The sequence below is a fragment of the Aythya ferina genome, assembly GCF_964211825.1.
Source record: "Aythya ferina genome assembly, chromosome: 9".
In the NCBI taxonomy this organism is placed as follows: domain Eukaryota; kingdom Metazoa; phylum Chordata; class Aves; order Anseriformes; family Anatidae; genus Aythya; species Aythya ferina.
The window spans coordinates 23,485,885-23,513,788 of record NC_140305.1 but is presented as its reverse complement, the minus strand read 5'-3'; the positions used below and the strand labels follow the sequence as shown (position 1 = coordinate 23,513,788).

The following is a 27,904-nucleotide window of genomic DNA, read 5'->3' as shown; positions in this document are numbered from 1 at the left end:
TCCATAAAACAAACAAACAAACAATCTAAATACCAACACCCTGTACTGCTGCTGCTTCTATTCCTGCCCATTTTCTGCCTGTATTTTGTGAACCCTGCTCTGTCTTGCTAAGCACTGGGATATTTCGTGAGTGTTTGTGGCCATTCAGTTAGAGCAACTGCAGTGATGCTGATCGAAATGGGCTGAAGCTGTAGCACACGAGGTTATGCAGAAACAGTGATTTAGAAGAGTTAACTCTGAGCCCCAGGTTTTACTGTCTTACCCCTGGTGTGCCCGTGGTCAGCATGGGGCTGGGCCTGCAGTGACTCTCCCCTCCTGTCTCCCCAGCCATGTGCGGCGTCGTGGCCACCATCTGGTTCCCCGTCTGCGCCCACCGCGAGACCACCATCATGAGCTTCGGCTACTCGCTGTACACGGGCTGGATCGGCTCTGCCCTCTGCCTCTTCGGTGGCTGCGTCATCGTCTGCTGCTCGGGGGACGCCCAGACCTTTGGCGAAAACCGCTTCTACTACGCCTCGGGCTCCAGCTCCCCGACCCACGCTAAGAGCGCCCACGTCTGAGGGTCCCCGGCACCTCCATGGCCGCCGCCGGGCGCGTTGGCTGCTGGCACCGCGGGCGCCGTGCTCGCTTCTCCTGGCAGGCGCCGCTTCCAAGACCCCGGGGGAAGACCTTAGAAAAGCAGCCCCACTGCCCGGTGGTGCCAAGTGTTCCCGTCCCCACCTGCCTTGTCCCAACCCTTCTCCAAAAAGGACGCCCCAGCCAGCCCGACCCCTCCCTCCTGCCTGTCTCGTCCTCACCGCCTGCCCCATCTTCCTGCAGCCGGGATGGCTCGGATGGTTTGGGGTCTTCAGGTGGGGTTTAGGGTTTTTTATTTTACTGCCTAGCTCACCTGGTTAAAGGAGAGTTTAAAGCAACAAAACAAGACACGAGAGAGACGCTTCCCTGCTGTTGAGAGGCTTCCAGCAGCTCTTTGCTTTCCCCCGTTCAAGGTCACTGCTTTGGCAAGGTTCGGGTGGGAGGGCAGGGAGGAAGGCTGCAACCCTCCAACCAGGCAAATGTTTCTCTTTTGGAAGAGTAGGGAAGTTTTTCTGCCTTTCTCTGTAAATACTTTTGTATGGATTTGATCATTTTAGTAACAGTATTTCCTGCACTCCCCCGGTCATCAGTATGAAGGAAGCAGAACCCGAAGTCCTAACCACACGGTAAATAACAGCGCCTCTGTACATAGTTTCAAATGACTTTGAGGGCTCTAATCTCTGCATTCTCATTTTTTTTTTTCCTTCTCTTTTTACTTTCCTTTGTACAGATCAGTTACTAAAAAAGTATTTTTACATTTTTAAAAAATCTTTGCTTTTTTTTCCCACAAGTTTGTGTTCTGTCTGTCTTGCATCATTAAACAGCATGTTTTTAACTCAACGTAATGCACCTGGTACAGCACAATTCTGGTGAGTACTGATGATGCCTTTGTACTTTAAGCGAAATACTGTACAATAAATAACAGAGTACCTGCAAACACTGCCTTCTCTTTTTCCTTCCTTCCTGTGTGTTTCCATAGCTGGCTTTTCCATGACACGGGTTTCCCAACGATTTTGAAGTGTTTTTTTTTAAAGCAATTCAGGATGAGAGATATTGCTGTGAATTTAAGTGTTAAGTTCTCAGTCCCTCTTGTTTTGGGGGAACCTTTAAAACCCGAGTAACCCCCTGTATGGTACCGACTGCTGCCTTGCACATTCATTCTTTCAATGTTCCCAATAGCGGCTTGCACCAGGGAAGGGATTTGCTGTACCCTTCACATCTGGGAGATTTAGAAACCCACTGGGACGATGGAGGTACAGCCCCAGCACTGCCTGGGCATGATGAAGTCCACAAGTCATGATGCTCTGAGCTAAAATAAGAGTCTGATCTGTGGCCATCACTCTCTTTGATTAAAACTGTAAGATGGAGATCTAGCTCTGTCCTTACGAGAGGCTGTAGCAATTTAATTACGTTGATACTGGATCCCATCTGTTCCCAGGGACATTAACTCCGTTCAAATAACTGGTGTGAGCTGGGCTTCAGGCCCAGGGAAAGAGCAAAGGCCGGGGGCTGCTGCACGGAGCAGGAGAGGAGGAGAGCTCCGACCCGGCACTTTGGGGTGGTGGGGAAGAATTGGAAAACAAGGCTGCAGGTCGAGCCATGCTGGACTGGGGTCTGTCTGCTCATCTTGGTCTGCTTCGGTTGGAGAACCCCATTATTTCCAGGGGAAAGGATGCTGCAGCTCCATGCCTTACCCTGCTGGGTGAGACAGGAGCATTTAAAAGGAGAGGAGGAGGAGGACAGCCGTGGAAGCATCTACCTTCGAGCCCGGGCAGCCTTGAGCAGGACTTCTCCTGCCTGCAGCACCCTGCAGCACCCACAATGTGTGTGCCAGCCGTGGGACACTTGTGGCCATTACATCAGGGGCAGGGCACAGTCGGTTGTTGTGTGCGCCGCGGGGACGCCGTCAGTGCTGCCATTGATGTGCGGGTGCCGCGGGCCGGGGCAGCGCGGGGACGTGCCAGCTTGTGCAGGCGGCCGGGATTGTGGATTGTGCGCCCGTTAACCCCGGGGCTGGCGGCGAGGGAGCCCTCGGAGCAGGAACCCGCTGTGATGCTGCCCTACAAATGGAGGGGAAAGCTCAGAAAATCTTGTTGGTGCAGCAGGAGGAGGGAGGACGGCCAGAGTGGTGTCAGCAGGCTTGTTTTCCAGCACGGTGTTGGTGCTGCAATGAGGCTGTGCTGGTGCAGGACCCTATGGGGAGAGAGCCCTTCCAGGCAGCACTTGTTTTGTTTTTTTTATTTGTTATGATTTGGGCTGCAACTCAGCACCTTTAGGCATGCAGGGCTAGGGGCCCTGCCCAGGGTCACTGGGTACCCGCAGCTGATCCCAAACCCAGCCCCTGGAAGGCTCCAGGCAAGCTGCTTGGAGGAAGGAAGATGCTTTATTTTGGGGAGGGGAGGGGAGGAGAATAAGCAAAGCAAAACCATCTCAGAGCAGCCACAGTGAAAATGCAAATCTGCAACCCGCAGTGTGCGGAGCGAGGAGGTGCCAAGTGTGGGATGGGACCGGTGCGGGCATGGCAGAGGGTAGATTTTGGAGAGATTTCGGGGGGGAGATTTCTGGTGGCACCGTGAGCAGCTGGGATAACACCGGTGCCCCCAGGGTGAAGGAGCCCCGTGGGGCTTCGCGCTGAGATAGTCAACCTGTGGTCATTGGCTCTCAGTTTTTTTCTTTTTTTCTTTCTTTTTTTTTTTTTTTTATTGTGTAAACGAATAACCATTTTTTTTTTCACAACAGTGCAAGTAAATACCAAAGTCAGCCCGTTGAAGTGGATTTTCTACAAAGGAAATTTTGAAGCATTTAAGGCAAGATCTGTTCACCTCTAATTTCAATTTAGCATTGAAAAAATATTGGACCCTCACTGATCAGCTTAACAAAATTTATACGGGAAAATTCCATTTTTTGTTGTTTAGTCTACCATTTAAAAGATTTACATTACTATGGAAGTTGGTACTAATATACATTTGTCTCTGACTTCCTTTAAAAATCCATTAGTTCCTCTTTGTTTGTTTGTTTGTTTTAATGTAAAGGCACACAATAAAGCTTTATGCATTTATTAAAATATACAGATTTTGGTAAATTTAGATTTTTTCTTAGTATCTCGATAATATATATATATATATAATATGTATATTTGTCAACAACACAATCATCTGAAAATAAAAGTCACTCCATAACATATCTGCATATTTTTTTCTTTCCCGTGACACACTACAAGACCCCATTGTACAGTGCACCAATGGGCCGTTGGAAACCACAAAAATAAATAAATAAATAAAAAAGAACAAACTCCGTTAACAAATACACCGATTTGATACCAGAACCGCGGAGAACTGTTACACCAGAAAGTACCACCTGCAAGAAAGCAAGATCTACATCAGAAGGACCGAACAGAACAAGAGGAGTGAGGACCATTTACAAGCCGGATCCGTGATGCCCGAGCGGGCTCGGGGTGTGATTTTTCTGCGGCGTGGGGGCTGCTGGCGTGCTGGGCCGCGGCGTGAGGAGGTCTCTGGAGGGACCGAGGGCTGGCCAGCCGCTGTGGGAGGCGTGAGGTATTTCTGCTCCCCCTGCCCCAGGCCCCAGGGTGCTGAGCGGGGCCGTGGCGGTGCTGGCGCTGCTCTGCCCGCGCTTTCCTACTGCTTGCTGCCCAGCTTCCCGGGAAGGGATGGGAACATGGAAGGGGTGGGGAAGGGATGGAGAAAGATAAAGGGCTGCAGGGGAGCTCCAGCAGCCCCTCTCAATGAGTTGATCCAATGGAGCGGTGCCTACAGACACCAGGAGCAAGGATCAGGCCCTTGCCAAATGATACCCAGGCAGACACGACAGACACTGGTACTGGAAACTGCTCTGTAGCAGGAGATTAAGGCTGCAAAAGGAACAAGAGGATTTGACTCGATGGGGTGCTTGGGCACGTGTTTGCGGGCCGGCAGATGCCTAAATGCCGTGCGGAAGCGGGATGAGGACAACCACCACATGGTTTGGTAGGAAATTAGCATCAGCCGTTCTCCTGGCTGAGATAAAGCCAGACCTGCGAGGGGCCATCCTCCTTGGGCATCTCTAAGGCATCCTTGAGGAGAGCAGCGACCTTCGTGAGGGCTCAGCACCGCCAGGGACTGAGCACGGAGCAGTTTCCCCAGCGGGTTAGTGGACATCACGACAGCTTTTGGGTGGGAGCCACTTGGGGTTTCTGCTTGCAAAAGTCTGGCAGGGGCGGGCAGCAGGAGGAGATGCCAGAGCAAAGCTTACAGGTCCTGTACCAAATCCTTGCTCCCATTCTGAAGCCCTCCCATGGCTTGGCCAGGACACTGAAGGTTACAAACTCCAGCAGTGGAGGTTGTTATCCACTGGGAAAGGGGCTGTCGCTGGCAGCCACCTGGGACAGGAGCAGTAGGTGGGACACTTCTGTACCCACGGCCAGAGCCTCTCCTGGCAGCACTGCAGGGGGACGGGAGCAGGATGGGGCCATGCTCTGGCTGTACTGGAGGGTTTCATGGTGAGAAACATCTGGCTGCTGAGCGCCTCTGCCTCGTGATCCACCGCCTCCTTCTGTTTTGTGTGACAGGAGCAGCCGTGGGGCACGGACGTGCCCTGAAGCACAGGGTCAGAACAAGCACTGAGAGGTGCCCAGCGCTGTTAGGGAAGGGAACAGGTTGGTCATTTTGTGAAAGACACCAAGTGGTGGGCACAGCGTTCAGCCTCAGTGACATGGCCTGCGGGGCTCGATGACCGCTTGCACAAGGTGGGCTAAGGCAGGAGTGGGTCACAGCCCGCGGTGCGACCAGAAACAGGACCAAGCTCAGATGTGGGGATCTCAAGATTTGTTAGAGGCTGTCCCGAGAGGAGCAAGACATGGACTAACTGTGAATCCCAGTATTTGGGACCTTTGGGTTCGGGGTCTGGGGACGAACACAGGGGCAGCCCGGCTGCATGCACTGAGCGCCTTAGCTCCAGCAGGCTTGTCCATCTCTGCTTCCCACCTGCCTGCCCCTCTGGCTAAGCCATCACTGCTGGGCGCTTCAAGGAAAAAAAGGAAAACCACACGTGCTAAGAAAGTGCCAAATACGCAAGAGCAGCTTCACACCACTGCGGACATCGTGTGAATATTCCCCGGGGAATACCCCATCTCGTCCCCGCGCGCGGCTCCTTCCAGCCCTCAGAGCCCTCCCGCTTTGGCACATCTCCCCTCAGCACCGCCTGGGGCTCGCTGGGCACCGGGGCTCCCGCGTTCCCCGGAGCACGGCCCAGGACACCCTTGGGTGGGGGTCAGTGGCGGTCGCAGAGTGTGTCCCGAGGACCGGAGGTGACGGGGCAGCGGCGGGGGACGGGATGGGGCAGGGGAGCCGCGGGGCCCCTTCCTGGCCGGCCGGGCGGCGCGGCGTGCCCCTGCCCGTCCCTCTACTCGGGCGAGTAGTCCAGCTCGTCGTTAGCGATCAGGGCCTCCGAGGGCGGTTTGTGCCTGCCTTTGCTTTTCGATCTGCTACCGGTCCGATGGCTTTCCTTTGCTCCCGCCATTTGCTGGTACGAGAAGCCCTTGTCCTCGGCGGGGCCCCAGCCTGGGTAGCTCTCGCCCTCGGCGGCATAGGAGAAGCCGTCGTCCACGGAGAAGGGGTCGACGTCCACGTCGTAGCGCTGGTAGGTGCTCTGGTGCAGGGCCTCCTCGCGGGCGCTGATCTCCAGCGTGCTGTTCCACATCCCGTAGCCGAAGTAAATGAGCAGACCTGGGGCAGGAAAGAGTGAGAGGATGGAGGGGAGGCTGGCCCCATGCCATGCCCACATTCCTCTCCCAGCCCAGGCCCCTTAAAGCTGCTCCTGCCCCCAAAGCCCATCCCAGTGTCTAGCCCCAGTCACCACCAGCCCAGCGCCAGGTTGGCTCCAGCCAGCGAGGGCCAAACCTAAATAAATGCTTTTATATTGTTAAGCTTGTGTGTGTTTTCATGGGTGTCTGGTCTTTGAAACCATGCAGTGTGTGTTGTCCTGCTCTCGGCTGTGACCGGAGAGCTGTGTGCTTTAAACATCAGCTGGGACGGCTGCTTCACCATGTGATTGTGCCATCTGCAGCCTTGGTGGGAAAGCAGCTCCCGGCAGGCTTGCCCCAGCCTCCTGCGTGCTGACAGCCAGTGTTTCCCTCCTGGCATCCTCCAGGCCATCCTTTTCCCTCTGGAGTTTTCCTGTGCTCTCAATCTCTCTCCTGGTGGTACCCGCAGCACTGTGTACCCCAGGGTGGTCAGGCTCAGATCATCTGGTACTCAAACAGCTCCGAAATCCTGTCCTCCCCTTCCCAGAGTCTCTTTTCACATTATCCCTCTGGCCCTGCCTCATCTCACCTTCCTGCTTCCTACAGGAAGGCTGGCGGGGTCCTTCACGCGTCAGCCGTGTGGCTTAATTGACTCGCTGCCACTGCTGACAGCTGGAGAGGTGTTGGATGTGCCCACAGGGGAAAGGATTAATCACAGAGGATTAACTTGATGCTTTGAAGTGGAAGGGACAGGTGGAAGGGCTTTCCCTCGCTCTGCAGCTTCACCTATTGCCTGGGAGGGCCAAAAAAGCACTGAGTGTGTCCAGCCCAAAGGCTGCTTGTGGCAGCTACTGCCAGCAGCTCAGCTTGGGGCCAGGGGATGCTCAGAGATGGAGGCTGCCTGCCTTCCCTGTCCTCCTGCAGCAAAAGGGGGAATGGCAACGTGGAGGAAAAAAGGGGGTAGCAATCTCCCCATGAAGGACGGGAACCCTGAGGCTGCACTAAACTCTCAGAGATGCCACAGGGAGGTCCGAGGTCTGTTCACATTATCACCTGATCATCCCTGCCCTTATGGGATTCAGCAGCTGCCTCCGACCTCAGTGGGTGCTCATATGGCTACTATTTCTCCTAAAAGAGCCCTTGGCTTTGATATTTCCTCCTTGCTTCAGTTCTCTGTAGTCCAGACGTAGGAGCCTTCAGGAGAAGCTATGAGCCGCTCCTTTTCTCTTGTATTTTTGGCGGATGTGAATTGAAATGTAAAGCAAAGGAAGCTACGGACATGCCAGGCTGCTGGCTACCTGCCAGGAGGCTTAAATTTGGCCAAAATGGTCCACAAGAGAGCACTGCATGTCCTGAGAGCCCCTTGCCGCAAAGTGAGGGGTTCAGACCAAGCCCAGGAGCTGGAGCCCACCGTCCCACGGCCCTGCCATTCCCAGGGCTGGTGGGGTTGGGCTGCTCTGGGTTTTGGAAACACAATGCTGAGATTTGAGTGTGGGCTGCTGAAAGAGCTCAAGTGGGTGAAACAGCAAGAAAGCAGGCAGATTTCTGTAGGAAACCTGCCTGGGAGGCAATTTCCAGAGCCCACCTACTTTGCATCAGAATGCTCATCAAAACAGTCACCTTTGCATGCAGCAGTTTACTTCCATCAAACTGACATTTTTCTGGAGGTGTAATTTTCCAGTTAGCTATAGTTTGGGGGCTTGATTAACTGAGGTTTCTAAGATCTTCAGGTGTTACATGGGGCAAACGCAAAGGACTGGGTAGCCCAGCTGAACAGCATCAGCCTAAGCGCTGATTGGCAAAGTTGCTATTAACACCCTTTCAAAACAGGCTCAGTTAAAAATAAACAAAATAAAATAAACAAATCTGGGACTCACCCACAAAACACCAGACGGCAAATCGGATCCATGTGACTGTGGAGAGCTTCAGCATGAGATAGATATTCACCAGCATGGCGAAGGCGGGGACGAAGGGGAGGCAAGGCGCCATGTAGGGCAGCTTCTTGGGGTTTTCTGGCTGCTGCAGGATCACAAACACCAGCACGACGATGAGCAGGACCATCAGCACGACGAGGAGGACAGCCCACCAGCTCTGCTCGGAGATGTAGTCAGCCCCGAAAATGATGAAGGAGCAGAAGATGAACATCAGGACGAAGAGCAGGAGCACGCAGGTGGTGACCGTGTGGCCGGTGGCCGCCGTGGGGCGATCCATCTTCCCAGGCAGCCCCAGGTGGATCCGCATGGTGTAGTAGCGAGGGCCGATCAGCTTCTTCAGCTTGATGAGGTAGATGTTCTCCGACTCGTCTGCCTCGATCCCCGAGGTCATGTCGACCGTGCCGTAATTGGGGTGATTCACGCTGTAGGCGGATTTATCGGATTTCCCGATGAGCATCTCGTTGTCCCCCAGCGACGGCAGGTTTTTTGCCCCGCACGTGTTGGTCGGTGGGCCAGAGAACTCTTCTCCTTCGCTCCCCGGGGAGCAGGCCTCCTTCTCGCAGTCGGCCAGGATGCCCTCCTTCTTCTTGGTGTGCTCCTCCGAGAGGAATTTGACGAAGCCGTCGATGTCGCTCTCGGGCTGGTATCGGAGGAGCAGGACGCAGACGGAGACCAGCGTGTAGGCGAGCAGCGTGCCGATGGACATCATTTCTATCAGGTCCCGCAGGCTGACCAGCAAGGAGAGCAGCGCCGCCAGGAACCCGGAGACGATGCAAGCCACCACCGGAGTTTCTGTGTAGGAACTGACGTGGGACAAAAACCTGGAGCACGAAAACAATTGCAGAAGGTTAAAATTGCATGCTGACATGGCTCCCTGTCACAATAACCCATACCTGGCTGGGAAGGCTCTGAGCTGTAATCACTTCAGCTCTTCTTGGAGCTTGAGCTCTGGACAGCCAAGGATTGGGAATACTGTGGAGACTGAGGCTGGAATTAGATCTATCTCCAACTGACCTTACAATCTGAAATGGACACTTGCAAATTCAAACAAGTGCCAAGTTTTTGTGGAAAATAGGCTGCTCCCTTTTGCAAGAAACTCTTGAATTAAATGCTCATCCTTGCGTGAGATGAATCTCTAGGCACCAACAGCAAATGAGCAACTTTTGTGTAGACCTCTCCTGATTTTAGTTTGGTGCAAGCCCTGCTCCCCAAGCCCTGAGCCTGTGCATGCTCCTGTGCTCCCTGCAGTGACAGCTCCAGGCTGACGGGGCACAGGACAGCCCCTGTCCCCCCAGCACTCTTCCCCTCCAGGTCCCACAAATAAATACCCGTGCAGGTGTGACTGACCTGAAGAGCAGCCCATCTCCAGCCATGGCGTAAATGACTCTCGGCATCGGGAAGAGGGAGCCCAACAGGCTGACGGTCAGCCCAGCCACGGACCCGATGGCAACGATGAACTTGGCTGCGTAGAAGCCACGGGCCACAAACATTTCCATCAACGGGGACTCGGTGTCGATGGCATCATACGGCACCATCAGCGTGAGGATGATGCTCACCTGGGGAAGGAGAGGAGCAGATGTTTCAGATCCCACCAAAGAAAGAACCCTTGTTTGAGGGTTGAACAGGCACACTGACTAATGAGGAGAGGAGTTGAGAAGGTGCTCAGCAGGTACTATGAGCAGGTATCCAGCAGGGACATGCTATGTGTGTGTATATATATCTGCACACATAGCTAGTACTTACGGACACGTATGCTGTCAAACATGCAACGAGTGAGGCTGTGATGGCATACGGGATGGAGGTGTTGGGACTTTTTGCTTCTTCTCCCGTGGTGGCGATGATGTCGAAACCGATGAAGGCGTAGAAACACGTCGCGGCCCCCTTGAGCACCTGCATGGAAGACATGAGCAAAACCAGTGGTTGGGCAAAACCATTCTGCACACATCCTGCCTGTGCTGATCCGGCAAGAACTGGGGAGTGGAGTTAGGCCTGTGTGAGGGCACTGAACATGCTGTGGATCTGCCAGGTCCTGCCCATCTCTGGGAGCCCAGATGTCTTCTATGAAAACCAGGAACTAGTATTAGGCACGGTGTCTCTTCTCAAAACAGGTGCTTTAGTGAAGGAGCCTGGTTTGGAGGGTGCGTATGTGCAGCCGGGTGTCCCCCATTTGGGGAATGACCCTGGGAGCACCCATAACCCAGTGGTCTGTTCTAGGGAATGCATTTCAGTGTGCCTCCTGAGTCACTTGAAGCACCTGCAGCCCATTCATGGTGCCCCACAGACCTGAGCCTGCGCAGTGCCCAAATCTGCTGGGATGTCCTGGCAGTGGCAGGTGAGGAGACTGACAAATTTCCCAATATTCCACCCAAATCCTTTTATATTAGTAGGGATTTGTAGCATGTTGACATGCTCTTTCTTAGCAAGACGTCTCATGGGGCAGCAAGATCTGCTAGCAGAGGAAGCAGAACAGAGCACGAACAGTCAGACGCGCGCTGCTCTCCAAACAACCTCTGCTTTGCTTGGAAGCTGCGGACAGGTTGGAACACTTGGATGAGGAATTATTTGTACTGCTTAGTTATTTTCTTTTATTATCTTTTTTTTAATGTACAGTATTAGCAAGGACATTTATAGGAAACAAACGAGGCAGGCTAAGGACTGTGTAGCTGTAAGGAGAGCTACTTTACAGTTCCAAAACCCTTTCATGCACCTGGCTAGCTGGATACTGTGTGCCCATCACCTCTCTATCTCAGTTGTTTAGTGATGGAGCACACAGGAAAGTTCACCTCTTGCAGGGGACTACCTCTAATAACTTTTCAAAGTTATTAACCTAATACTAGTTCCTGGTTTTCATCCTTGTGCTCCTGCGGATCTCATGTTTGTGCTGTGGTGGATTACCTTCTGCAACCGATTTTGGAGTGAGACAGCCACCTGAAAATCATGGGAAAACCCTATTGATTTTGATAGTGTTTTGGATATATTTTTTTTTAAACCTATGTATTTTTGCCAGGAGATATTTGCTAGGTTGAATTAGAGCAAAACAGCTATTCTCTATTTTCTTTTTTTTGGTTCAGATTGTATGGCACACAAAGCCAAGCACAGTCCAAAGGTAAATCTGACTGCTGCTCTCAAATGGGCCTCAGTGCTCTTCTCCTCACAGCCATGCTCTGGCGGACAAATACTGACTTATCGAAGGGCAGTGAAGGGACTGCATGGCAGCCTGGGACCCTTTCAGTAATTGAAATTCTTGGTTTACTTTGCTTTCTTGCTTATTTTTCTGCACAAAACCCCAATGGAGTCAAGCAGTGTAAATCTGAGAAATTATCTTGGGCTTGGGCCAGCTGAGATATTTTCAGTCTCTGTTCATCCTTGGATAAAAACCAGTGCAAGCAAGCTAAAAAAGCCAAATATGTCCAAATTCTCAGTAAGCTCTGAGGGAACATCCATAAAATAAGCACTGGCAGGTGGCATTATGAAGTGCTCAAAACAAATGCTCAAGAACATTGTTGTTGAAAAACAGCCAACGTAAGTATCTCCCCCTCCGCAGAGGCTGAGCTAGCTCCTCCTGAGTGCCCTTCCTTGATCGGCCACTGCATCGTGCTGTGGTGAGCCTGAGGATTAGTGGCATTTCCTGGGCTACACTGTCACATGCAATTTGGGGGAAGAGCAGGGTTAATTCTAAGAGATGACAGGAGACACGAGCAAAGCATCGCAGTATCCCTGGGGTCTGGTGGGTCAAGGAGGGCTCTGAGCCTGCAGGGCTGGAAGCTGGAGGTCTCTGGCCGAAGAGCAGGTGGGTTTAGCAGGGCCAAGACTTGGGGAGTGAGGTGGAAGCAGGGTCCGTACCCTGTGAGCAAAGCTGAGGGTGTGGAAGGGGGGTGGCACCATGTAGGTGCCATGTGCCCCACCGCCTGCATGCACGGGACTTACCCCCGGCCACCCAAATGGCAGGAATTGCCCTTCGGACCAGTTGTCAGCTTTGACGAAGAAGAGCCCAGCAATCATGATGAAGATCCAGACTGCCAGGTTAATGACGTTGAGCACGTTGTTCAGCCCCACCGAGTTCTTTACTCCCATGGCCACGATGATGGTGACAATGACAGCGATGACCAGAGCAAGAAGGTCAGGGTAAGACTCCTCTCCTTTCCCTGGGTAAGAGAAAAGAGGTGCGTAACTCTTCATCTGTAGCTGCAGAAAGCAACTCCAGAAAATCGGGGGGGGCCTTTAGAAATGATTTTCAGACCCTGAGGTTTTGTAGAACAATTTGATCTCACTGCAAAGGTGGTCTCCAGGTGGCCCTGCCTCTGTGAAGTAGAGCTCTTTAATTAAACTGAGAAATCCTGATGCCTCCACACACAGGAGTCTGGGAAGGGCAGCAAACAAATTATCAGATCCCAGTTTGCAACATGTCTATCTGCTAATTAAAATTAATTAAAAAAACAATCAAAGATTAACTTTTTGTGACAAGGTTATGGGACAGCTAGCTGTTGTTACTGGTAGGAGCTGTGGACAGTTACTGGTCGCATGGGACCATCACAGCACCGATCTTCAACAGGTTAGTTCAACAGGCACTTCCTAAGAGTCTCCGTGTGTGCTTCAACAGGACCAAGCTGAGTCCTTGCCCCGGGAAATGTGCTCATTAGCAGTAAAAATTAGACTAATTTTTCTGGGTATTTATTCTGCTAAATGCTGTCTCAGTTCAAAGAGGCTCAAAGCACTGGGATCATGTATCTCTGGCCCCCAAAACCCAGCCCATGGACCAGATGCAAAGGCAAAGTACCAGAGGCAGACAGATGGTAAATAATGAATGAAACCTAATATCTATGTCTGACTTCTGACGTGCTTCCAATTACTTTTGGGGCCCTAATTAGTGGAAGAAACATGGCAAGACGTGTGTGCCTCCGGCCTGGTTCTCACCCAGCCCGTTCAACGTCCCGACGCTGCTGATCATCCATCGGCTGATGGTGTGGTTGGCCAGCGAGTCGAACATGCTGCTGAGGGCGCTGGCGCCCGCGGCCGTGCCGATCAGGTACTCCAGGATGAGGTTCCAGCCGATGAAGAACGCTACAAATTCGCCCACCGTCACGTAGCTGTAGGTGTAGGCAGAGCCCGTGGTCTTGGGGACCCGCACACCGAACTCAGCATAGCAAACACCTGTTTAGAAAAAAAATATCACAGAATCACAGAATCACAGAATTTTCTAGGTTGGAAGAGACCTCAAGGTCATCGAGTCCAACCTCCAACCTAACGCTAACAGCCCTCCACTAAACCATATCCCTAAGCTGTACATCTAAGCGTCTTTTGAAGACTTCCAGGGATGGTGACTCCACCACTTCCCTGGGCAGCCTGTTCCAATGCCTCACAACCCTTTCTGTAAAGAAGTTCTTTCTAACATCTAACCTAAAACTCCCCTGGCTCAACTTAAGCCCATTCCCCCTCGTCCTGTCACCACGCACGTGGGAGAACAGGCCAACCCCCACCTCTCTACAGCCTCCTTTAAGGTATCTGTAAAGAGCAATAAGGTCACCCCTGAGCCTCCTCTTCTCCAGGCTGAACAAGCCCAGCTCCCTCAGCCGCTCCTCGTAGGACTTGTTCTCCAGGCCCCTCACCAGCTTCGTCGCCCTTCTCTGCACCCGCAGAGAATATATGAAGTAACTTAAGGGAAAAGTGCCTGAGGTGCCAGGAGTTATGAAGGGCTGCAGTCAGCATCAGAGCCCAGGGACATGGCAGTAGACCATGGTGACTCCCCATCCCCAGTCTCTGGGCTTCCAAAGCATCCCATTTCCCATTAAAATTAAGTTACAGTGGATATTTTTTGAGGACACAGTTCAAACCACCCAAACATTTACAGCCTGTTGCAGAAGAGCCCTCTCACAGGTCCATGCCTCATTTTCACGCCGTTGAATCAGTGTCTGCAGTGCTCTGGGGAGAGCTTTGTCTTTTCACCCACAGCCTTCCCTGCAGCAAGAGCTCACTGCCGCGTGCACCCCCGGCACAGCCAGCTGCAGCCCCTTGCAGGCACACCGTGATGTTGGGGGAAATTCATCACCAGGGAGCAGAACTGGTGCTGCTGCTGATGGTATTACCCTGGTGGCCCTGTTTTCATACAGTAGCTACACTGGTGACAGACTTCTCTGCCTCCTCATCCCATAGTGGCACTGTACAATGATTTTTTTTTGCCATTTTTTCCTGAGATTTTTTCCCAACAATGGTTCCTTCAGATGTATTATTTGTGGTGCAAATATGCCAACAAGATCCCAGCACTTGAAGCTGCAGGAGCCACCATAGCCCTGGGGCTCGTGGGAGAGTGGTGGCTGCAGTGAGACCTGCTGGAGGATGGACTATGAGCATCTTCAGAGTAGTGCAGGGTATTTAACTGGAACAGTCTGGGAGAAGATTTCGGTGGACTTTAGTACTCACCAAACTCCTTGTGTACTTACTATGTCAGGATACTTTTCAATAAAAAACCTGACCCCGACACATTGCTGTCTTAAAACAACCAGCAAATTTTATTTAGAAGTTGTGGATGGACTTAGAAATTCCCAGGATATTAGTCAGTATGAGTGCTGGGAGGGCACGCCGCCTGTCCCCATCCCTGCGACCCCAGCTCAGCTTTGCTGCCCTGCCTCCCTGCTCAGCAGTGTCACACACCTTAACGGCGTCGGGATGTTATTGTCATTGTGTAAACACGTACTAATTACTGAGTTCTGTCTCAACCACCGTGCTCTGTTCTGAAGATAATAATTGCTTCAAGTTTGCAATCAGTTCAGTAGATAAAGAGGAATGAATAATTTATAAAAAGTTTGTGAGCTTGCTGCTCTTGCTGTAAGTGCACTTATTACATGGCACAGACACAAAATTATTGGATCCCTGAGCTTAATTTGGGTGTGTTTCTTGTCCTGTTATAGGGGCTTTGTACATTCCATTCTCTCTTTAGCTTGCACGCATGATGCTGGCTGTGCTTTTCAATGCAACTCTTCAAAAGCTGATTTCTGTAAGGCTGGCCCAACTGCAGGAGCAACAAGATGTACCGATCAACCCTCCCCACGCAGTCATTATTCAAAGCTGATTAAAAATGCATGCACTCTGCAAAGGTAAGGCATTCACAGATAACTGCAGGCCTGAATGATTTATGAAACAGGTGCTCTGATGGGGACAAGTATCTGGTTTCTTTCTTTGAAGGCCTTAAAATCATATAATCTTTCTTGGTGGCAGCTCTACTTTTAGCCAATGACAAGATAAGGCCTAAAGAGGATTGTTATTGATGCAGAGTGATAGCAGCAAAGCAGAGACATTAATATGTATAAAATGTTTGAGTCTTCAATTACACTACAAGGATCCCAAAATAGAAGGGTAATCTTTCTCTGTGCATTGGGTACCGCAACATGTTGGCTATATCTGCATTAGGTATCAGCATACATTAAGAAAATAAACTAATTTTTATCACAGCGTGTGGTACCAGCCCAGGGGATACAAGATGCAAGCTCTGCCTCCCATCCCACTGCCACTGACCGTGCCAGCTGGCATTAGTCAAACCACTTTGTGATGCTACAGGTCCTCCAGCAGAAGAGGGGTTCACAGCACTTCCCTCACTGTGTACTGCTTAAAAAAGAAGATAATACAGTAATTTATCAGGGAGCAGATTTTATCTCAGTAATCCCTGCTTTATCTGTAGTGTAATGGTGATAATAAAACTGTGAAATTAAACGTGAATCCATGGGTAGAGCTGTAACAAACCTGTCCTGTACTTGTGAGAGAGCAAAGGGATGCAAGGGCAGAGCCCAAACCCTTCCAGCGTGAGGAGCTGCGTTTGGTCCCTGTGGGAAACTGGCCTCCAAGAAAACCACACAAAAACAGCAATTGTGCAAACAGCCTGCAAATGCTGCCTCAAGTAACACCATCAAATTCAGTGGCACTCCCGTTCACAAAAATGATCCCCAAGTTTTCGTGGAACTGGGGCCTTGCAGCACCGCTGGGAAGCTCCAAACTCCGTTTCCGAGCCCTTGCTGGGTTTCACTTGCCAAAAACACGCTGCTGTTACAAACAACAGCAGCGCCAGTGATGAAGCAGCCAAGGAGACTATGAAAACACCGCATCCTTGGGAAAGCACGTTCCCAGGGCTACACAAGCAAGGGGAGATGAAAGTGGAGCTGGGAGTGGCAGAGCCGTGGGCTGCGGGGGCAGCAGAAGCACCCTGTCGCGGGGCAGGACCCACGGCTTGGGGGAAAAAGCCCCATTTTGGAGGGCGGTGTGTTTGCTCAGAGGAGACCTGCCCAGGCTCACCGGGTTGCTCTGCTTGCACTTGGTTTGAACCATGAAATGGGAGGCGGGCAATGATGAAAGCACGACAGTCTTGAAAAGCAGAGCTGGGTCATTCCCGTCTGGTACTCAAGTCCTCTGCCACTGACTCAGGGTTTCCTGCTCAGGAAAAAGCAGGACGCCAGACTGACACAGCAGGCAGAGCCCTGCTAGCAGGGAGAGCGGGGACATCACATCATCGCGTTAGCGCTGATCTGGAAAGGACAAACGCCAGCAGGACTGGCTTCATGTGGAAACTGCAGCTCGGGCCATATGCTCAGCTGGGGTCACAGGAGGCGATGGAATTCACTGACTTTTCACTAAAATATATAATTCCTCCCTCTCCGCAGATTGCTCTGTTTGTTTGTCTTTTTGGAAACTCAAAGAGTGATCCTGAGTGAATAGGAGCCAACAAAATCAGCTCCAAAACTATCTGAGGGGTTGTTTAACCGCCAGTAACGTCCACAACAAGAGAAGGCAGACCCGGTGCTGCACAAGCCGCTGACATCCCTCCCATCGAGGCAGGGCTCCCACAAGCTCCATCCCTGTGCCGTGGCCATGCTCTGCCCTGACCACACGCAGCAAAGCTCTCCCTGGTGGCTTTAAGTGCATTAAGCACAGGATACAACCCACGGTAAGCCATCAGTGGGTCATTGCAGGCTGCTGGCCCGTGGCAGCACGTGAAGGAGCGTCCACCCCCCTAGAGCAGCCAGCAGGTGCTCGGGGCAGTGCCCCACGCACAACAGCCGCCCGCGCCGCTCACCTGACAAAATGGAGGCGACGGCGGCGATGATGAAGGAAACGATGACCCCGGGCCCTGCCATCTCCTTGGCCACCAGGCCGGACACCACGTACATGCCGGTGCCCACGCAGCTGCCGACGCCGAGGGAGATGAGGTCCAGGGTGGTGAGGACCTTGGCCAGACGGGCTCCCTGGCCGGCAGCCGTCCCCGTGCCCTCCAGCATCGACTCCACGGGCTTGGTGCGCAGGACGCGGGTGCGCAGGGCATGGCCCGCGGCCCCCCAGGGCACCCGCCGCGGGTCCAGGCGCGAGACCAGGCCGCTCATGGCTGCGGCTGGAGGAGCTCCTGGATGGATCCACGCTCAGGGCTGCGGCTGCATCCCAGTGCCCTGGTTCCTCCCGCTCTACGGCCCGGCTGCAAGAGAGAGAAAACACCCTCATAACGTGGTTTTTAGATGAAATAGTGAAGGAAGAGGGGTTGTGCCACATTGGGAGAGACCAACGTGGGGCCGTGAGCTGCTTGCTGACTGGTCTCCAGCCCCGGAGGAGCTTTGCGAAGAGAAGAGATGGGCTTTTGGAGCAGCAGCAAGAAGCTTTGGGGTCTTGCAGAGCTGAATGAAACCCAGAGAGAAGCTCAGCAGCACCGCGGCTGCTGCAGTCATCTTTTAATACTTCAGCATTATGCTGCCTGAACCCATCTGCTCTAAATGGCCATTATGCCTTCCAAATCATAAGATCGTCTTCTAAATCATGAATTATCTTGTGCTTTTTCATCTTCACTCATATTCTCAAGCACTGTTCAGACACTGCCCTTTCTCTGCCCTCTCTTTCTCTTGTTTTTTAACAAACTGCATAGTTCTCAGGCAAGCAGAAATGACTTCCCAGTGACATGTGATGACTTCTTGACTTTGAGCAAAATAATCAGAATTGACAATCTCTGCATACTAAAACAAGGAAAAAGGAAAAATGGTTTATTTAAGATGAATTGTAGCCTGACAGTTTCCTTCCTGTTAATGCAGAAATCTTTTTTTATTATTATTACCTCAGAGACAAAACAATTATTTTTTCCATCTTTACATCCAAAACAAATTACACTGTGTCTACCTGGCAGCCTTGTCTTGCTGGAGTTTATTGAATAAAGCACAGCATTCATTTCATGTCTTGGTTGATCACAGTCCAAATTGCGCTGATTCTTACTTTGAGTTACCATCCATGTTCTACCTAAGAATAATAATAACAAAAAATAGATACCACTCTTGATCAAATGTGCACCTTTGGGATGAAAATAAAAACTGGGTATGGCTGCTTCAGAGCCGTATGCCCATGTGCTGGCACCTCTGGGGCTGCATTTTAGCCATGGGACAATGAACTCGTCTAACCAAAGTGATCTCCACCTCAAATTCATCCTTCTTTTCTCCACAGCTGTCACACAGCATCTCTAAAGTATAGGCTGGCAAAGAGGTGTTGTTACACTTCACTTGACTGTGTCCCATCCTTTATTTTTTTGTTTTCCTTAGTGTGCCTTTATGAATGCTCCTATTTGAGTTAGAAGGACTCAGGTCACTATGTTTAGGTTTGCACCAAATGGACCTCAATTAGCCAGGGAATTGGGCAAACGTTTCTGTTTTTTGAACTGCTGCAACCCAGACGCCCTAATCTCTGTGCAATTTCCTCCTGCAGTTTGAATGGAAAAAAAAAAGACATCCTTTTCTGGCCGGGGTTGCTGGACAAGCCCAGGCTGAGACCATGGCACACACAGGCCCTCTTGAGCCACCAGGTGAAAAGCCTCAAAATCAGCTGAAATGAAATCACTTCATAATTGCAGCTACATTCGATCAAAGCGATTATTGGAAACTATTCCAGGTGTTTAAGTGAGATCGACATATTGCTGCTCGGCAGCTTGGGAACAGACTCTCACCCCACCTGCAGCCATAAAACATCTCATGGATGGACAAGGTTTATTTAAGGTTTACCTGGGGCAGGGACAACTCATTTTCTGCCCTGCTTCACTGACACCTCAAAAGACACTGCAAAGCAACCGGCAGTCAGGGAGAGCTTTTTGGTGAGGCTGATGCGCAGGCGCTGCTCTGCGATTCATCCATTCCACGACTATGCAAATTTTGAAGCCTTGAGAGACTGGGTTAAATCCACAGCCAGGAGGAGAGAGCGGTTTTCCTCGTGGCTGCTGTCTGCTCTCCTTGTTACACACACAGAGGCTGAGGGGAGGCCGAGGGGAGGCTGCAGTAGCACTGGCGCAGCAGCGAGGGCCGGCCCGGCTCTGCTCACACTGCTGCCACCGCGCGCTTGTTAGCAACTACTGTTTGTACCACAACACTCTTCTTCATTAGGGTAAATTAACTAAAACAGCAATCAAGTCGGAAGGAGAGGCCTTGCAGTTTACAGGCGTGCATCCTTCAAAGCCTCTGGTTCTGCGCCAAAGTTTTCCTGACCTAAAGCTGCCGTCCTCATCACCCCCAGCTCATCCCTCAGGATGCCTCATCTCACCCTTGTGTTAATTAATCCCATCTGCCCAGGGGGTCGCCAGAGGGTCCCTAAGCAAGGTCCTCTGCTAAATAATGCCGGGAATACAAGGAGCAGAACGTCGATGGTGATGAATTAGAAACCAGAGCTCCTGTTGGTGTATCGATGGGGAGGCTGTCAGGGGCACTCATTAAGATGAATGTCAGAGCCAGAGCAAAGTTACCTCATCACCCTGGGCTTGGAGGTGCCCTAGTGCTCGGTGAGACGGGGACAGAAATCTGGAGAGAGTCAGGAACACCCCGATGCCCCCTCCAATGACAGCGTTCTTGCCCTGGGCCCCCTGCCCACCCCATGCAGGGGCTGCGTGCTGCAGCATCACCCGCAGGGACAGCAGCGCGGGAGGCTGGCAGCAAACCGCTGCAACCCGAGATGCAGGAGAAGAGAAAGTGAGAGAGAAAAAGCCTTGCTAGCCTCGCTTCCCTGCCCCCTTTGTTGTTTTCCTTTTAATTACCAGGCTGGTATCTGTGAGGCAGAGTGGTGGGAGCAGACACGAGATGCTCATTCCCATTTCAGCCCCTACAGCGGGGAGAGAAATGACGTCAGTGTCAGGCGGCCGCGGACCAGAGGGATGCGTCTGCCGGGCTGCTCGTCATGCTGCTGTTTTCATCGCCAGTGCATTCAGATTTGGGGTTTCGTGCGCTTGTTTTTACAGCCTCAGGCCCCAGCCAGGCTGCCCCTGCCACAACTGGTGCTGCCGCTGCCTGCAGCCCGCTGCCATGACCAGGAGAGCCCGGCACGGAGCCAAGCGCTCAGGCTGGTCCCTGCCACCACTCACATCGTCCAGCTTCAGCATCTGCCCTCTGCCTTTGCAGATAATTTGTGTTTTGTTTTGTTTTGTTTTTTTACTCTCTGTTTTTTTACCTCTATTTGAGAAATTCAAGTGGAGCTGTGGTTATTTAAAACTAAAATTCTCGCTAAATAAAAATAGCGACGTATTTTAGGTTTAAGTGCAAATTTGTGTTGTATCTACTAAAAACCAGGTTCTTTTTTTTTCCTTTTTTTTTTTCCTTTTTTTTTTTTTTTTTTTTCTGTGTGTCTTCAGAGCAAAATGGAATTGGAGGGGTCAAACCACATTTTTCTGTGCTGCTTTCATCTGTGTTATTTTAGGTGCTTTACCAATGTTAATGTTGCTGCAAGATGGCCAAAGCCCATTATCTTCTTTTGAGAAGTAAACATAATAAAAGGGGAGTTATTTAACTTGGCCAAAGGCATAAGGCAAGGGTGCCACACATCCAGAGCACATTCAGGAGTCCTTAAACTTTGTATTCCTGTCTCCAATACAAGAAAGAGTCAAACTAGAATGGCCTCCTTCATGGCTTGCAGCCACTTCCAAAGCTAATTAACCAATTAGATATTTGGGCACCTATGCCGGCATTCTGGTTTTGCATTTTTCCACCCTTTTTGTACAGGTAGCAGTGACTCTGCGTGGTGCAGAGCAGTGTAGGACCAAGAGCAGGACGCTGATGGCAGACACAGCCATCTGTGATGCAGTGCTGTAAGTAATGCAATATGCATGAAGGGCTCCATTTGTGTTTGCAAAAAGCTATTTAACCAACAGGAGGAAAAAAAAATAAAAAAATAAAAAATAGTTATGGAGAAAGAGGTATAATCAATTTGCACATTTCTAAAAAGGTCTAGTTTGTCATTGTTGTCTTGAGATGGCAAAGTAAAAGCCTTAAAAAACATAATGATGCTGCTAATGCAGGGAAATGACAAATCAGTAGATGGGTGAGCTGAGCAGAAGATGGGGAACCAGGAACTTCTTGGAACTACGCTGGCAGGCTCCGTCTATGAGCATGATGAGACCACATGAAATAACTAAATTTATTTCTCCCTCAGTAAATGCAGAACGCAGCTCCCTTTCAAAAGTGCACAAGTGGTTAATTCAGTCAGGTTTTCTAAGGAAGCTGCAGAGAAACCACACTAAAAACGACTGATGCTCCTCTAGCCAGATCCTGTTGAAAGCAATGTTGCAGGGTGATCTGCAAAAGGACGCCCACGGTGCCGTGCACATTTAAACCCCCGTTTGCCGCAGCTGCCTGACTTCACATTCAAAGCCCAAAAGCTCGAGGTTCTCAGATACGGCCTCCCCTGTCAGAGCCACGGGACAGTCAGAGAAATGAGACCCCTGAAGCGGGCTGGGGGGCACAGCCTGAGGCTGTCCCACGGGGATTGACATGTTGCCCTCCAAAATTCAAGTGCTAAAGCTCTGTGGAGGGGGCACCCAGGACCACCAACACCAGCACGTACTTTACAGCCTCTGGTTCTGACCACAGCCGCTCACAACAGCTGTGTGGGCACCTTTTGGGGACCATAGTGAGCAGCCTGGTCTCAGTGCCACAGCAATATTGCCTTGTATTTGCAGCTCCATGGTTTTTCCTGGGTTATATTTTCAGTAATTACTGCTTGGGTGAGATACACGCTTTCTGTAACACATCCCACTGCCATAGAGGACCAGGGCTGCCTTTCTATCAGTGAATTGCTTAGACCTGGGTTACCAGACAGAACAACATTCATTTTAAAAATGTCTTTGCTTTAATAACATGCAGGAGGAAGCCGTTGTAATTACTTGGTTACACTTTCTTTTTCTTCCTCTGCAGATCCATACTTTTGTGCCATAGAATGAAAGTCATTACGGTTTGCTCCAGGCCAGCCATGAGAGCTTTCTTCATTTGACATAATTCACAGAGCGAGTTACTTATTAATGTGTGAGCCTCTCTAAACAAAATGGATTTTTACTGTTGCAAAGTCTGGCTGATGCATCATCATGACAACTTATTTCATTTCAGGATACCGTTTTGAATTTCAGTGGCAAAAATACAAATTACATTTTTCAGTAAAGTACTGATGTAACTCTAAGGTTTGTTGTCCAAACCAGAAAAAAATAATGACCTGTATATCATATGTGGGATCTGAAAATCCACTGTTTTTAAGTTTCTACTTCTATTTTAAAGATTGCTCTTTTTATAGAGATTCCTTTATTCCCCACTAAGAAACTGGTTTTTCCTCCCGACTCTCACCACCAGTTTTTGTGGCTCTCTGCAAAGCCCTTCCATGAAATAAATTAGCAGGACTCTGGTCTTCTGCGCTGTAAACACATCAGGCTTACACGCATGGTGCAGCTCCTGCTGGCTTTCAAATGCATTTCTCTTTTGTATGTGCACAGGGTCTCATTAATTAGTTATCGTGTTCCATCAGCAGTTATACAAGTGTAATTGATTATGCCTCACTGCCCTGTTTCCATGATTTTGTCTATTAGCTAATTAATGCAGGAGAGGTTCTCAGAGAAATACATTCCCCAGAAGGAGCTGGAAAGAGGCATTCTTCAGTCCAGAGCCTCCTGAAGCCTCCAGAAGCAGCAGCAGCAGTAGTAGATGCAAATCAGCAGGCTTTTTCCATATGGAAAAGGCAGCCAAGAGCTTGCAGGGCAATTTGGGTGGTTGCAGCCCGTGTCACTAAATTCCTCAACAGAAGTGTGAGGTAGATTCAACGCACATCTAAGGAAGTGAATAGCAGCTCCTGCTGCTTCTATTACACATTTGGCTGCTTATTATTATTATTCGCTAGGACAAAAAATCCCTGCCTTACATGAGTAATCCTCCTGCATTTCAACAAAACTGATTACATGAGTAATGTGGACACAAGTTGATCAAAGAAGATGATTTATAAGAGATTTTCCGTGTTTAGTCATTTATCATCATAAGTCAGGCAAATGCACTGCAACACCTCAGCAGTGTGTGGTGTGAGTAATACCTTGTGCTGTAGCATGAGTGCTTTTTGACATTTCCCAACAAGTGAGTTATGAATGTGCAACTAAGACTACATCAGCATATAGGATGCTTCTTGTGGAGCAGAATTAAATGAAGAAGGATGTGTTCTTAAAAATGCTAATAGCTCAAAAATTAGGGTGCTATAGTACTCCTGAGTAAGGCAAACAAACTGTCTGGAGATGTCCTTGAGTAGCAAGGGAATCAACACGAGCAAACATGGTTATCTCTAGCTTAAAATTTGGTTGCCATTGAAGCCCTGCTAGCTAACCGTGTACTTTGTCTCAGCCTCCCTTAAAACTGAATTGAATAGAGTTGCTGAAATATTATTGCTGTGGTCATTAAGACCTGGTTCAATAATGCTCTTGGGCACATGCTTAAAGCGAAGATTTAATCAAGCTGTTGCCGGTGAAACGTGCCCAGATGTGCAAGCAGCCTCTAAACACATGGGGGTGGCTCCAGCCTCAGGTTTAAGCGTGTGCTGAAGGACTTTGCCAAGAAAGACCCAGACAGCACCAGGGGAGATGAGGACCTACAGGAGGAGCTGATCAAAGCACTGACTTACATCCCAGTCACTGACAAGTGCGGGCAGCAAGAGTTGGTGGCTACTGAGGGCCAGCACCCAAACCCTGTTTACTTGTGGATCCAGCTTGTTTTTTAATATTTACATGAAGTTTAAACACACATCCCCCTGTAGACACTTGTGGCATAACAGCAGGAACTCTTCCAGCAATAATCCCTTTCCCTGTAAGCAGCAAACCGCTTGCCCCTCTAACTCCGTACTCCCAAAATTATGATGCAGCATTTGAAAAACCTGCTCTCTGTTTGTTCACCTGCCAGGTAGATTCAATTTATTGTGTGATGTTGTTCAGTAAATTATTGATATGGCCATCATGCAGAGGAACAGAAACAATAGAATCACGTGTGGTGTGGCTCCACCCCACTGTTTTTGTTTCCTAAGTGCTTGGGCTCCTCTCTGACAGTCTTATTGCAAGGAAAGAATAGTTTTCTCCTAGGGCCGTTCCATTGAGGTGACAGCAAGGGATCGGCTGCGGTGGCAGCCTCAGCACCAGCTGGAGCACCCAGCCCTGGCTGAGCCCCGTGACGATGACCGTGGAGTCTAGGGCTGCTATCTGATGAGCCACAGGAGACGTATACAAGAAGAAAAATTGCTCAGTACTAGAAGGCACTTTCCAGTAGACAACCATAACTTTGCTACATCTCATTGCTTTCAAATAGAAAAAAAAAAAAAAAGAAAAAAGAAAAGGTGATGAGTTTCTGTGGCTCACGGATCTAAGCTGGAATCTGCTCCAATTACATAGTGGGTGGTTTAATGACTTCAGCAGCCACCCTGGGCTGAGGCAAGACTCTGGCCAGGATTTCATCTGTAGGAATCAGCTTAAAATGCTTCCTATATTTCTTGACAGGACCCTTTTGCACCCTAGATCTACTGTCTCTCACAAAAATTACAGGTTTGGGCCCAACCATGTCATTATGCTTTATAGAGAGAGCCAAACAACAACGTGCTGGTTCAATATACACATTATGAGCATCTTAATAGCTTAGGTGCTCTGAAGGCAAAGTTTTAACTATTTGGGGGCTAAGAAATCTGAGGGACTAAGCAAATCCTCATACAGACTACCCTGTTACCATCATAACCATTTTTTTCCATGAAGAGCCTGGGTCTGTATTTACATCTCTATAAGCTCATGCCACGTTTGAAAGCTACAGGTCTTCACAGGAAAGATATTAATTTACTCAGTGAAAAGTGGTCCTATTCTCAATGAATTTTTTAGAAAAACTCCTGATGCCTTCAAAGGAAGATGGATGAAATCTTATTATATGTAAATGATCTCAGAACTGAGCAGACTGTCTTGTGCTTCAAAAAGGAAGCAGTGTTAAGTGAACCTATACATATACCCTTTAAAATATTTTGGATTGTGATCCTTGTTGATACGATCCCATCTGAGACTCTGGAATTTCATAAACAATGAATTTTCATCATTTTCACATGATCTTAAAAAATATATATATCTAGAGAAGGCTAAGTTATGTCTTCACTTAGGAGTCATGACTGAATCCCCAAGGAAAATGATTTACGTTGTAAATTGCTTCACTTCACTGCAAAGCACACAAAGAAAGGGATCCTCTTTAGGGAGAGTTAATTAATGAGGCAAGTTGAAAAAAATAAATAAATAAATTGGGGTTTTCAAAATTCAAGTTGGTCACTCATTTGTTCTGCTCTCAGTACATGGCTAAAACTCCCCCTGGGAATATTGTGCTTGCCGAGAGGGGAGGCTGGGGCACCTGGGAGCAGAGCTGTACGCCCCTGTGCCTGACCAGGAGAATGAGGGATCAAAGGCACCATTAAGTCCACTGAGTTCATTTTGTCTGAATTAGCCATTAGCTTCCATGCAATTAATCCTGCAGGGAGCCAAATGACTTGCTTTGGCTAAGTTGCATCATTTGGGAGAACGTCAAGTCTTGACATAAACAGATGGAGAGTCCAGCAGGTTTTCTGATAGCTCCTTCATCAGGTCATCAGCCCTCCACTGTTCAAAAATGTGAGCCCTCACTTAAATCAGAATGTTTTGGCTTTAGCATCTCAGCACTAATTCATGCCGTGCCTTTCTTTGACAGATGGAGAAGTAACTCAGTGCCTGGTAATTTCTTTCTGTAAAGGCTCTTAGATTTGTGAATCAAGTCACCTCCCACCCTCTTTTTTAATGAATCAAATTGACCAGGTGCTGGAGTTCTTCCATTATAAGGCCTTTTCTCCAGTACTTTCAAGCTTTGGCTTTTCTTCCTTTTTTTGAACTCCAATTTTAATGTAATTTTTGTTAATATCTACTGCATCCTAGCAGTCTCAATTGCCAAAGACAGAGGTAAAATTTCCTTGTCATATCTCTCCTTGCTGAACAGCAGCTTTATGAGGCCTTTTTGGCCTCAGTTCTCCTCAACTGCTCATACTTTTTTTTTTTTTTTTTAACTTTAACTAAATCAATACATATTGTACACATTGCCTCCTTTCTATCTTCTCAGATATTTACTGTACATTTGACTTTACTTTGAGTGGACCCAGGCTGCTTCATCTGCATCATTTACCCCTCATCAGTCTCTGTTTTGCTGGCAAAGTGTAACACCTTCGACAGATGAAAATGGGGAACAGCACTGGGGCCTCAGATCCCCACAAGAACCCCTTACTTCCCTGCTGTCACGCAGCACGGATTCCCCACGGAGCTTAATGTTTTAAGAACAGCCAATTAGTTGGTTTAATCTAGGTAACTGCTCACTCTAGTATTGCTTTTGGCTTGTTCGGTTTTTTTGTTTGTTTACAACGTGTTGTTCAACTACGGTAAGTCATATGCCTTGTGTGTGCCGATAAAAGGAGTCTATGTAAATATCTGTAGCAATCAGACTTTCAATCTCATGACAGCTTTTGGGCAATTAAACAAACGCCTTGGCATGCTAAAATGTCCTTACCTACTACTTAGGGGCGCTGGGAGGATTAATTAGTTAATATGCTAGATTAAATCAGACGCGGCCCTTTTGAGCTGAGAGTCTTCTCCGGGGCTGACAGGAGTAAGGCTGCTTCCCAGCCCTCCCCAGAGCCCGTGCTGGTTTCGGAAGCCCTATATTAGGGCTCCGTATGCACGGGCTGTCGCGGGAAGGCACCGAGTCGATCTGTCTAAACTAGCATTTAATAGGCCACGGAACCCAAGCAGGGAAGTGATTCCCAGAAAGGCGATGGGGCTGTTCCATGAGGCGCAGCACAAGCGCACCCAGCGGGGGCTGTCGGGCGCCCCCAAACCCCCCTGTGCCATGGACAAGCAGTGACCGGGGGGGGCTGGGGTACCGAGGATGCCCAACTCCAGCACCGGGCCCCGACTCGGAGCCACTTCTGCCGGCGGGGCTCCAGCACCGGGGACAGCGCCCGGTCCCCACGCCTGGCCCCGGGGCTCCGCATCCCCCCGGACCACCCCGGGGGGGGTTCACCCCTTCTCTCCCTTTCTTTTCCCACCCTTCCCCACCAGCCCCATACCATCAGCCCCCCCCGGCTCGGTGATGCCCCAGCATCTCCGGGAGCGCTCCGCACCTCGGGGGCTCTGCGGAGGAGCCGGGACCGCAAGAGGAGCCCCCCCCAGCGAGGGGCAGCGCAGTGCCTCTTCCCTTTTTACCTCCCCAGCACTCTCCATCCCCTGTCCCTGTCTCCCCCCCCGGCCTTTTGGGCACTCACCGGAGGCTCCGGGGGCCGGCGGGGGCGGCTGCGCTGCTGCAGGCGGCTGGGGGGGGCGCTGGGCACCGGCGGC

The 27,904-nt window shown here is 50.1% G+C and overlaps 2 protein-coding genes across 2 annotated transcripts in view; one reads left to right on the top strand and one right to left on the bottom strand.

The window, feature by feature from the left end:
* The window catches only part of CLDN11 (claudin 11), a 10,072-nt gene extending 8,559 nt beyond the window's left edge, over positions 1-1,513 (top strand). The window contains exon 3 of the mRNA XM_084530217.1: positions 328-1,513. Coding sequence (XP_084386343.1) covers positions 328-560 — 233 coding nt within the window. The 3' untranslated portion in view covers positions 561-1,513. The remainder of the gene's footprint in view (positions 1-327) is intronic.
* SLC7A14 (solute carrier family 7 member 14) lies at positions 606-27,904 on the bottom strand. The gene is made up of 8 exons (XM_084530194.1): positions 27,832-27,904; positions 17,309-17,701; positions 13,165-13,401; positions 12,178-12,395; positions 9,994-10,140; positions 9,598-9,806; positions 8,194-9,071; positions 606-6,299 (listed from the first exon to the last, which is right to left on the bottom strand). The coding sequence occupies exons 2-8, from the start codon at positions 17,610-17,612 to the stop codon at positions 5,977-5,979; spliced, it is 2,316 nt and encodes a 771-aa protein (XP_084386320.1). The 5' UTR covers positions 17,613-17,701; positions 27,832-27,904; the 3' UTR covers positions 606-5,976.

Bases quoted from the DNA above. Each gene is read 5' to 3' on its own strand.
- SLC7A14 (XM_084530194.1), bottom strand. From the start codon at position 17,612: ATGAGCGGCCTGGTCTCGCGCCTGGACCCGCGGCGGGTGCCCTGGGGG. The intron at 9,807-9,993 runs GTAAGTACTAGC...CTCCTTCCCCAG, and splicing joins GTTTGACAGCATACGTGTCC to GTGAGCATCATCCTCACGCT. The intron at 9,072-9,597 runs GTCAGTCACACC...TTCGTGCTCCAG, and splicing joins GGAGATGGGCTGCTCTTCAG to GTTTTTGTCCCACGTCAGTT.